Here is a 12,500-nt window from a genome sequence, read left to right on the forward strand (position 1 = left end):
GCACATTGCACCTGCCTGGCTCGTCTTCCCTGGTCACCAGCATCAGGTCCGTGTAGACAAATACTGTCACCTAGAGGCCGGGAGGGGAACCACGGGTGAAAAAGAAGAGACACTTAAAAACCCTTGGCATTTATTTTTCATCATCTTTTGCATCATTTAGCATTTAGCCTGACCAACAGCCATTAGTGTGACAACAGCACACACTCACACAGTTAACGATGTCTTTTGAACTAGTTTTGTTATTGTTACAGCATTCTCCATTCCTCTTTATCATTTATTATTATCATTGCTGTAAGAAAAACCTTCAGATTCAAGGAATTGAGATGGTACACTCACACACACATAAAAATAGAGAAACAATGGAAGATACACAAACTCACACACTGGCATGGTCATGTGCACTCCCACACACACACACACACACACACACACACACACACACACGCACAAAAAACACACACAAACACACACACACACACACTGCCAAGTCTAAGGTTGTCTCTGGACAATGGTGGTCAATAGAATCGTGCAAGTGTGTGCGTGTGTGGGGTGGAGACACACACACAGCTAAAATAAGCTGAAGGGACCAGACTGAGGAAACTCAATCCGTCTCCTCCCAGGAACAAATTCATCGCAACGTCAAAATAAACAGAAATATGGATATTTTTGTATCAATCTGTGTGTGTGTGTGTGTGTGTGTCCGGTGTGTGTGTGTGTGTGTGTGTGTGTGTGTGTGTGTGTGTGTGTGTGTGTGTGTGTGTGTGTGTGTGTGTGTGTGTGTGTGTGTGTGCATGTGTGTGTGTGTGTGTGTGTGTGTGTGTGCGTGGCGTGTGTTTGTGTGTGCATGTGTGTGCACGTGTGTGTGGGTGGGTGTATGTGATGTGAGTCTCTTGGGTCATATCTGAACACAAGAGACTCGCATCAAATCCAGTCCTCTGAGCCGCGCCTGCATCAAAGGCTCCTTCCGCAGCGAGGGACATGCAGCACCCACAGGAGACGTGGGGGCCCGCTTCTGCTGTAGGATCACTGAAGGATCAATTTGTTTACTATTGAAACTCACAATGCAAAAGAGAAAACGCCAAACTTCATGCTACTGCTCTCACCCCCTGTGGGCGGCAAAGAGAAACAGGTCCGCCCAACCGTACATAATAAATGGTCTCAGGGTGGGTAGCCTTTGAGATGAATTATGTGTGAGTTGTGCGCAGCGTGCAAGACAGCCTCATGTTTATTCGCAGGGCACTGACTCAGAGGCTAGATTTTATTCTTCCATTATGCATCTGTGTTTTCCTGTATTTCTTTATGCCCTCTTCTGTGGAGCTGTTCATTCATTTTTCAGGCAAGCCCTTTGTGTGTGTGTGTGTGTGCGTGTGCGTGTATGTGTGTGTGTATGTGTGTGTGTGTGTGTGTGTGTGTGTGTGTGTGTGTGTGTGTGTGTGTGTGTGTGTGCCTCAAACAATAGCAGGTAACAACATCAGCTCCTGGGAGAGAGTGTGACTGCAACTCTATGAAACAATAGGTTGGTCACTAGCAGCGAGAAGCCTTTGCTGTGTGGCGACATTCGAAAGGTACGTAAACGCCCAGTTACAGCTGGAGAACTTCCTCCTATGAGCAAGTGCCAGGGGCTTGTCCAAACCCACGTAATAACATAGAGATGAACACTAACACTTTCTGAGACCCAAACGGGAAAGTTTTCAACTGAAAAACCCTTTCAAACGGTTGGATTGTGTTTTGCCTGACTGTTATTCATTGACTCAGTCTATGTCAATTGGCTGCTCAATGTTAACACTGGCAAGGTCATGATTAAGACTGCCCTCTTGTTATTGGACACAAAATGTCACATGTAATGCCAACAAAGCCTATGTGTAGTTGTGTCTATTTCTTTATGTGTGTGTGTGTGTGTGTGTGTGTGTGTGTGTGTGTGTGTGTGTGTGTGTGTGTGTCTGAGCTACATTCTCTCTCCAAACAACCCAGATGAAATGATAAATACCCTTTCCGTATTAATTGAATCCAGTCCCTTTCCCTTTGTTTGATACAACCAAGAGATAAGGCAGTCATCAATGTCTGCCAACAAACGTATTCCACTACGTCCATCTAGGGCGCACAGGACACTTCCTGAGGACTCCTGTGGACCATAGCATTCTAGAGCCCATGGGTCCCTCTGGTTATAACTGCGAGTGGTGGCTGAGTTTCCCCTCAAACAGACAGAGCGTGTCAGAAGGGATTTGTTCAAGTGAAAGTTAGAGACGTGGGTTGTTGGCTTTTTCAACCCTTTGATACGATTCGACGTGTCATGCCATGCGTATATCAGAAAGACATTTACTAACTCTGTGTGTGTGTGCATGTGCGCGCATGTGCTAGAGAGGTGCAACTAAATCACATCAGAATGGCTTCTCCCTAAAATCATAAATCTACATCTTCCGTGTTCACAATGCGGGCAGACATACACACACACACACACACACACACACACACACACACACACACACACACACACACACACACACACACACACACACACACACACACACACACACACACACACACACACACACGCAGAGACACACACTTCCTTTAGCCAATATTATTACAACAACTTGCCCGGCTTCCTGATTCCATACACTTTCCCAGAGAAAAAAACAAATAAGGCATATAACTTTCACAGCATATTATTAATGGCAGTACCGTATGATAAATGACCCATTAAGAGACGATAACGCATGATAACACACACAACTTGTTTGCATACGAAACAAATGAATTAAAAACATATATACTACTTTATGAGATATAGGATGTCGTAAAAAATTGCTTACAGCTACTGGAGCTATGTGTTTAGACAAGCATGTTTTGGTAAATTATTAACAAACTTTCACTGGGGAAAGGATGCAATAATAAACAAAAGCCTTCTTTTGTTCAAACCATATGCTTAATTAAGATGGCCTATGAATAATTGAGAGGAGGAGGGAACCATTATGATGTGAAATATGAAACATTAAGAAGAATACTTTAACAAGAAGCCTGCGGTCGCTTGCTTCCCTCTTCACAGAGGGGAGGATGATACCACAGAAACTGTGCCCCGCATTACACACACACGCAGACACACACAGCACACAGAACACCTGGAACATGCACGCACACACACACTCAGCACACACAAGCATACACTCTCACACACACACACACACACACACACACACACAGACTCAAACACACAAGGTGCCCACGTACACATACACACACACACATGAACACACATGCAAACACCAAAAAACAAAAACAGATACGCACATTGAAACAAACAGACATAGACAAACAAACACACAGACACCCACAGACAGCAAACACACACACACACACACACACACACACACACACACACACACACACACACACACACACACACACACACACACACACACACACACACACACACACACACACACACACACACACACACACAAACTCGCAGCACACTCACACGTACAAATGCACCCAAACCCTCACACAAACACACCAATAGATGGATGTAATTTACCTTGAGTGAATGGTGCTGACTCTCGTGTAACACCATCTCCTCTGTGATAATGAGGGCCCGACTGCAAAGGTCCAGCGGCTGGTGGAACCCATTATACACCCATTAGATCATGACAACATTTTAAATCCTCCCAGAGTTACTACCGATCACATCCACATAAATAGAAAATACAAAACAAAGTAAAAAACGAATGAAGGCAAATCCCAAAGCACTTTAAATAATCATATATTTTGGATTGGATGATCGCCAATTAAACTTGACGTAGCCTACTGCTCGGGGGAAATCTGATGTCCAAAAGGGCTTAGCTTTTATAAGGCAAAGTACCTTAATAACAAACGTAATCAAATAAGGACAGTGACGCTGATGTTACATTACCCGATCCGCTTTAGCTGCAGTATCCATCCAACCGCCAAAAAAGTGAAAAGTGAAAAGCTAACAGTTACAGACAGTTGTTTGATAGAAGAAAGTCGCAGATAACATCAGCCTGAGTAAAGCTGTGAGAGAACACGGATGTTTTTACGGAGGGTCAGGTTAGTAAACCTGAGAAACGATATCGCACATAGGCAGGCCTATACATCCCTGGTACAGAGGTGTGATGTTGAGGTTGTTCTCGGACGATAGCAGTCGCAGGAAGTGTCTTTTCTTTACCGACCGTTAGCGTCCAAAATGACTATATCAATCCTTTTATTACATTAAAGGCACCCAGTGCAACTTTATGTAAACATTCAATGAAAAATAAACATTCAATTTCTAGTCTTTTTTACACGTAGTAAGTTTCAATAACTCCATACCTTTACATATCGACATTCAAGGAGCAAAGATGAGACGTCGTTGGAACAACAACAATCGCCGGTGGGGAGAAGCCATTTTTCCATTGACTGGAAGCCTGCTTTATTTATTGTAGGTTACAAAAAATAAAGAAAATGGCGGCATTGTTGTTGTTATCGATTTTGTATCAGTTCTCACCACACAACGACGTCTCATCTTTGCTGCTTAAATGTCGGTATGTAATGGTATGGAGTTATTGAAACTTACTACGTGTAAAAAAGACTAGAAATTGAATGTTTATTTTTAAGCCTCGAAAGTTGCACTGGGTGCCTTTAACGTTACACCTATATATTTATGAGGTAAAACGCTATTTTAAATGGCTTCCAGCCAACCCAAAAATGAATTTCCTATTCGGTTCTGTAATGCAAATGATGGAGCAATTTGGGCAATTATTGAGAAACCTGTAAACGATTATACTTGCTTGGGGGGGGGGGGGGACTTGCACGTGTACTTTACACTGAAAATATCCTCCGAGATTAAAATTGGAACACGTTAAAAGTAACGGTGTGATAACGTTGAAATACATATTAACGTTATTAATCAGTGTTTTTCCCCCATCACACAGTCTAGTTACACTAATAACCCACCTGAACAAATATTGGGAAAATGAGGATCTTCGGCGCTACTTTGACGTAGCCGTAGTTAGCGTGGGACGTGTGGGAGCGGACGATGGTGCAGTTCTGGTAGTTGGCGAAGTTGGCATTGTGCGGCTGGTAGTTGGCGTTAGCGTTCGTGCTAGAACTGTTCTTGGTTTTGGAGTTGCCAGATCGGCGAAGGAAGTTGGTTCGGCTGGAGAGACCACCTCCACCACCGCCGCCACCACCGCCGCCGAAATTACTAGCAGCACCGCCAGCAAAGGTGCCACCAGCGCCCCCTTGTGGCGGTGGCGCAGGTGGCTGTCTTGTGGGGTACAGCCTTGAGGCAATGCTGGAGGCTGAACAGGAGAAAAAGTGCAAAATGATAGGACATAAATCATACGTTGAGGACATTTATTGTGTTTACTCTGCACAAACATGGTACAAAATATGACTTGTTATATTGTCATAATAATTGTGAGAGGCTGTTCTCTTTATTTACAACACTTCATGAATAATGTATAAAACAGAAAACAAAAGAAATCTTACCCAACGTGCCCTGATTATCTGGGTAGACAGGCCTTAAAATCTAAAATAAAGGACAAAGGGAAAGAGAAGAGAGGAGAAAAATGGAATTGTTAGTAGGCATGTGGAGTAACCATTACTGTATTTAAAGCTGGATAAATCTTACTTCTACCCTTTATCAGTAAATCCTTTGAGACGTTAATGCAGTCATAGTATTAACGTAGTTTGTTGCATGTTTGTATTATATAATGTTGTAACCCGGTAATTACAGCCACCCAGGTTTCTTTTGTCTTTTATCTTCATCCGACATTTCCCCACCTCTCACTTGGTCTCCTACTCTCCTCATCTGTATTTAATAGGTTGAGAACCCTCCTTTTTTATTCATATACTCTTCAGATAATTCCTAACAAGTGATGTTCACGTCCATTTAAGCTCTTAAACTTAGCCTGAAGTCTCCTCATATTATGTTACAGCAGTGAGCTGTAATAAACCAAGAAGGATTGGCTGAAGATCCGTCGTGAAACATGATTCCCATTAAAGCTCAGACGATTAACTTGCTCCACTCCCAGGTTTATTATGTTTAATTATTGTTTCCATTTAGCTGTTGCTTTATGAGCGAACATGATTTCTCAATAGCGCTTCCTGTAATCTGCGTTTTATTACAACGCGGTAATATAACACAATACTATCACAGAACAAGCAATAGAATTAATAATAAATATTGATTTTAATCGTGGCTGCGTTCTAAGCCCTGCTCAAGTGGAGTCGGTCCGTGCTATTGTCCTCCGTTGGCCTTCAGCTGTCAACGGTGTTTCTGCTAAGCGTCTCGCTAGTCGCTTCTAATAAAAAACACTAAGAAGTGCTCTTCCTGTTTAGAACACGGGTCTAAGTGGAACATGACAAGTGCAGAGTTGCTCACCATACACACACACATGTACGCACACACACGCTTATGCACACACACACACACACACACACACACACACACAAGCACAAATGTGCACACACAATCACAGGATCACATGCACCCACGCATCACACCTACTCACACGCACACACACACACGGATGCACCCCCACACACATGCAGTTAACACACTCAACACATACACATACAAAATGTATCCCAACCTGCAGACAAACACGACTTACACATTTAGACACAAGCACAGCTTTTAAGCTGGCTATAGCAGTGACTCCGATCAGAACAGGGAGATTAAGCGATCTTCGCAACATACATGTAATCTATTATCAGAAAATACTTCTCTTTTCACTCCTAAAAGCCAGTGGTTCTGGAAGATTATAATAACTGAATGAAGTAGATTGGATTGATACTGCAGGGGGCAATGCATCAACCATGCATCATGGTGTGGCTGGGTGATAGGTTAGTATGATATATAATTCATGCAGGGTTAGCTGAGGAATTCATTTCAGAGCCTTGTCTTTAATCCATACAATGTGCTTTATTGTGCTGTTGTCACAATGTCTTCCTGACCCACATACACGATGTCATTGGATCAAGACATCTTTTTATCACCATGTCTTCCTGACCCACATACATGATGTCATCGGATCCCGCACACAAGTCACATGGTCTTGGTAGGTTTGTAGGTCGGATAACATTGTTTTTTTCCTTTTGCAATAATTCTTTATTTTTTTACCATATTACCTCTTTGGGAGTGCTTAAGAAAGGCCAACTTCGGGTTTAAATAGGTATACAAAATCAAGTTTATATTATCATTATTGGCAAAAGGAATGGAAATGGCACATATTTGTCCATTAAGAGCAACAATATTGCTTGTATGAACTTAATGGCGGAAGATGCACAAAATGACAAAACAAAAAAAAGTGAAAGGAGTTGTCTCTAAAAAATCAACTGGGAAATACCTCACTGTATCAAATGCGTTATTTTGAATACTCTACCGGCGCACACAGGCGTACAAGCGCTGCATAACGCAAGTGTGACCACGCGACCATGTCTTTTTTTTTTTGGCACCACGTGACGGGCCGGCGTCCAGTCCGGTCTAACTAGTGGCGTCGGGGAGGTACGGCAGGGACACATATCGGGGGTGAGCCACCACGCGTCCCCGGGGAGGATGTGGGTGATGGGGAGGAGGAGGGTGGTGGTGGAGGAGGTGATGGTGGTGAAGATGCAGCTCCCCGGCAGCACTCTGAGGTACCTGGCTTCCAGCATTGATGGGCGCCAGGATGATGTAGTTGTCCCCGTTGGACGCCTTCACCCGGGTGCCCTTCAGCGTGGCCGTGGCGTGGGGGTGGTGGAGGAGGTGGTGCTGCTGCTGCTGCTGCTGCTGCTGCTGCTGCTGCTGATGCTGATGCTGATGCTGGGCCCTGGGGTGCCCCCCGTCCAGCTCCTCGGCCGAACCCACCCGGCCCCCCCCACCCCGGACCCCCTCCGCCTCCCAGCTCCGAGCCGTTGAGCAGGAGCCTACGGGTGGTGCCGGGGGCGGGGGTGGGGCGGTGGTGGGCGGGGAGCGGGGGCACGGCGGGCGGGGTCTTGCTGGGGACGCCCATCCGCCTGCGCGTGGGCGGGGACGGGGCGTCGTAGTTGGAGGTGGAGGGCTTGTAGGCCGGCCGGTGGACGAGACCCTCGAAGCTGGGCTTGGCGGTGGGGCCCGTGCGCCACACCACCACACGGATCTCGTTGGAGCTGTTTCTACGATGAGGGACAAGAGGGAGGGGAGTTAGCCAACTATAACGAGACTGTATGAACCAGTCAAATCTGTTGGAGCTGTTTCTATGATGAGGGACGAGAGGGAGGGGAGTTAGCAAACTATAACGAGACTGTATGAACCAGTCAAATCTCGTTGAAGCTGTTTCTACGAGGAGAGACGAGAGACAGGGGAGTGAGTATACTATCGCTAACTCATTTAACCAATAATATCTCGTTAGACCTGTTTCTACGACGAGAGACAGCGGAGTTAGTAAACTATAACAAGACTTTATAAACCAATATAAACTCTAATTTCTAGTACTTATAGCTGTTTCTACAATGCGAGAAGAGAGAAGTTAATTGGTACACTATGGCTAAACTATATAAACTAAATATATTTTCTTGAGGTTTTATTTAATAACAGTCCACAGAGAAGTGCTATAATTCCTTGCTCTAAATGACTGTAAAGCTTTTTCAAGTGCTTGAAATTCAACCCGGAGAACACCAAAAGCTTATAAAAGTAGAACATTACTAGAAACTAGAGAGACCTACCATATCCATATAGTGTAATAATACCATGTTAAACAATCAGAGAGAGACACAAAATCCACTTTCAATTGAGAAAGCAGCGCAGGTCCATTCCCATAGGTATACATAAGTGGTTACCTGATGGCGTGGGCCAGGTCTATACATTTCCACTGCTCCACGGGCTGTCCGTTCAGCTGCAGGAGTGTGTCTAAGTGCTGGAGACCGGCCTGGTCGGCTGGGCCTCCTGAAAGGCAACAGACCATACGGACACATTCAGGGTGAGGGTTAGACTGTACCACCAGGTTCTCATACGCAGCACGGCTTCTCAGCAGGGGGTTTCGAACCCGCAACCCCATGATTGGAAGACAAACGCTGGAACCTCGTAGTTAAATGACTGCAGAGATATAAAGGGATTTACATACAAACTGTTTATTGTGAATACAAATAGAAAAGAGTTCTATTTCCAAATGCAAGGCGAGAGAAAACAGGGTGGTCCTAGCTCAATGGGTAGATGGCTATGGCTAGCCCAGCTCCAGCCAGGGTTACGGGTTCGATTCCCACCAGGGGCCCCCACGCTAAGGAATGTATGCCCTCACAGTATTGTAAGACGCTTTGGATAAAGGCACCCGCCAAATGGCGTTTATTTATTTATCAAAAGACAAAATAGTCTTAACGAATGATGTCAATGTGGGGCTATGCTCACGTGCACCCATCAATCAATCAATCAATGGCTGAATCCCACCAACCTGGGTCGACAGCCTGGACCCTCACCGGGGAGTCTGAGCAGATGGTGAAGCCATAGCCGTCCTTTCCTCGAAGGATGTTCACCTGCAAGAGTCGACACAAAGCCGTTCAGTCATTCAAAATTAATGAATATATGCAGTTACTATTATTCAGAGAAATATATGACAAATTGTTTTTTGGGGTGTTTACTGCAACATAGTTTGTTTTGAATGAAAACAGACAAACTTCTGTATCAGCGTAGACAGACATACATAGAGGTAGAAACGATTCACCTTAAAGCCATCATCTTTATTCAATAGAAAAACACATGACCTGCCGAAAGCTATAGCATGCCACAACGCTAGATACCTGTCAACACCTATCTAAAATCTTGTCTCATCGCTGTGCACATCTGACATTGCGGTCGGTAATAGGATGGCACAAAGTTATTTAAATAAATTCAGAACTAAGAGGTTCAGAGTCAGAGTCTGGATATGTGACTCAGAGACTAAGTCAACAAGTGGCCATTCAAACAGGAACACACAGATGTAGAGCTGGACAGATATCCCTGAACACTCTGAAAGCAGAAGGCGTTTTGAACACATAGCACAGAATCTCCCATTCCATCCACATAAACCCCAAAGTACACAGCTGTCTGAGGGGCCGACACAAAATAATGTTTATTCAATTTTCGTCTCCGAAAGTGACTCGAGTCCTTTTCGAAGCGAGCTAAATAAATACAGCGCAGTACAGCCACATTCTGTGTGCTTTGGGCTAACACAGCATGGTTTCATGCTATTTCAAGTATTTTAACTTGAACACATTTAGTTTAACAAAACCTGAAAGCTACTACTAACCTACACATTTTTACTAGTGTTGCTATATTCTGTATGTATATATATTCTGTAATTAAGATTTCAGAACCATACATATTGAAAAACACACTCACAGACTAGCACACAATGTGTGTACATATTTGCATTATAAACACACACTTTGAGTGTGTGTGTGTGTGTGTGTGTGTGTGTGTGTGTGTGTGTGTGTGTGTGTGTGTGTGTGTGTGTGTGTGTGTGTGTGTGTGTGTGTGTGTGTGTGTGTGTGTGTGTGTGTGTGTGGTTGTGGGAGACAATAGAGTTAAAGGAAGATGCCCTGTCTTTCTGTTGCTTTCTGACCAGCCAAGGCAGACATCCATTACCTGTGGCTCCAGCGTGGGAGCCAAAGTCAACAGACGACCATTCAAAACACCAGCGTTTCCATCTCATCCGGTGACAGCCGAGGCCCCAAAGAGCACAGTTTACAAGCTCATTCTCACACTCTCGCCCCTCACACTTTTCCCCCTCACTTCCTCTCACTCATTCTCTATATTCCGGGATATTACATTGAACCATGCATAAAAGTCGGCCTGAATTGTAATTGTACTGTTTCACTAGTGTCATTTAATTATAACAGTTCACTCATTGCAGATATATTTAGTGTGGTAGCAGTGTGGGATTTCGCTCCTGACGTAAAAGAAACCTTCCACAGACAAAACAAACTGCAGGTCTGTTATTCTAATTAAAGAACCACAACGACCACAGTGCAATATTTTCAGACAGCTCCCGAGGAAGGATGTTTCATATAAACACCTCCAAGACAGTAGGAAACTCCTATGTCCTCAACGGCCCAGACAAAAGCAAGAAGCCCGCCCCATCGTGTGTGTCTATGTGCTTCTGCCTGTGCAGCACGCGCGCGTGTGTGTGTGTGTGTGTGTGTCTGTGTGTCAGGGGGGGGAGGAGAGAGGGAGGATCTCGCTCTGTCTGTCTGCCTCCTCATGCGGAGGTAACAAGTCTTTCCCGCCCCAGTACTCCCAGAATACGGTCACCCCACACGAGGGCATGCGTCACGGGGCCAGGGCATCCGCGCGAGGCGTGCCTTCCCCTCAGTCAGCGAGTCTTTCAATGCAACCCCCCCCCCCCCCTCATCCGCAGAGAGCAGCACGCTAGGTCTGATGTATTTGTCGCAGGAGAACAGTGCATCGAGTACATGCATACCTGTAGACCCCGGTGCTTGTGCATGCATTCATGAGGCTGTGCATGCTGACGTGGACGTCACGGATAAAAGAAAAGCTGTCACGGTGTGGACTAGAGCGATGTGCATTATAGATGATAGTGTAGGAAAAACACACACACATGCAAACACAACACACATACCCGCACTTAACACAGGAAACTATCGCCCTTCCACCCACCCACTCTTACAGGCAGCCGCTTTCTCGGAAGCAAGTACACATGTTCCCTTTCCTTAGAAAGACAATGTTATCTGGGTCAGGTGAGTTTGGGTGACACACACACAAACATGTGTGCGCAGAGAGTAACAATTTAACGTTTACACTGCATCCTTTCGAAAACAGGATGGTGTGGGTCATGTTCAGGGGATGTTCCAATCTTCGAGTCAGTGTTGAATATTGTTGCGTAAAAAGTACAGCATCTCTCTACGTCTTCTCTTGTATTGTACATCACACCTCCAGCTTCCTGAAAGTATCTCGATTTTTGGTTAGTTTTGTTATGGTTACAGCGAAGGAGTCAATTGAGGCATTAAATAATGAAGACAGCTGTTTTATGGTCAGCCTGTTGCAGACGGTATTCCTCAGCTCTTCAATTATTTATGAGCAGCCCATTCCCCCCTCTCAATGCGAGGGACAATCGGTAAACTGCCCTCCGGCTGTCAAATTCATGTCCAAACCTAGAAATATTTTTCAATATCTCAACCTCGTACCACTACCGATATGCGGAAAATAAACACACAAACCCAATCTTCTCCGCAGCGATCCCTACCTTCTTCTAATATTAAACGTAACCCTAACTTCAACTGTTTCATCACCCAAACATATGTGGACTCATGTCCCATGGATCTCTAAAGCCTCCCGGCCCAACGACAGGCAACAAGAAGAGCAGAGCCGTCATCGTCTCTGCTCTAACACTCCCTCTGCCTCCTTCTCCTCAGAGACCAACCTGAGGCAGCCTACATCCGATGCAGAGGTGGCACAGCCCGTGGATCGTATGGAGAACACCTTCACCTCCTCCTCCTCCACCTCCTCCTCCACCTCCTCCTCCCAGGTCAGCGGCCAGCACGCACAC

At 45.1% G+C, this 12,500-nt stretch overlaps 1 protein-coding gene and 1 long non-coding RNA gene across 2 annotated transcripts in view; both read right to left on the reverse strand.

The window, feature by feature from the left end:
* Positions 1-8,134, reverse strand: part of LOC132448020 (regulator of G-protein signaling 3-like) — a 42,653-nt gene extending 34,519 nt beyond the window's left edge. Inside the window, exons 1-5 of the mRNA XM_060039083.1 lie at positions 7,643-8,134; positions 5,488-5,527; positions 4,951-5,297; positions 3,536-3,613; positions 1-70 (exon numbers count right to left, since the gene is read on the reverse strand). The exon at positions 1-70 is cut by the window's left edge and continues 42 nt beyond it. Of these exons, the coding sequence (XP_059895066.1) occupies positions 1-70; positions 3,536-3,571 (106 nt within the window). The 5' untranslated portion in view covers positions 3,572-3,613; positions 4,951-5,297; positions 5,488-5,527; positions 7,643-8,134. The remainder of the gene's footprint in view (positions 71-3,535; positions 3,614-4,950; positions 5,298-5,487; positions 5,528-7,642) is intronic.
* Positions 8,135-8,203: 69 nt separating this feature from the next.
* Positions 8,204-9,443, reverse strand: LOC132447468 (uncharacterized). The gene is made up of 3 exons (XR_009523093.1): positions 9,408-9,443; positions 8,800-8,905; positions 8,204-8,217 (listed from the first exon to the last, which is right to left on the reverse strand). It is a non-coding gene; the product is annotated as an uncharacterized LOC132447468 (long non-coding RNA).
* Positions 9,444-12,500: the final 3,057 nt, after the last annotated feature.

This window comes from Gadus macrocephalus, chromosome 19, assembly GCF_031168955.1.
Source record: "Gadus macrocephalus chromosome 19, ASM3116895v1".
Classification (NCBI taxonomy): Eukaryota; Metazoa; Chordata; class Actinopteri; order Gadiformes; family Gadidae; genus Gadus; species Gadus macrocephalus.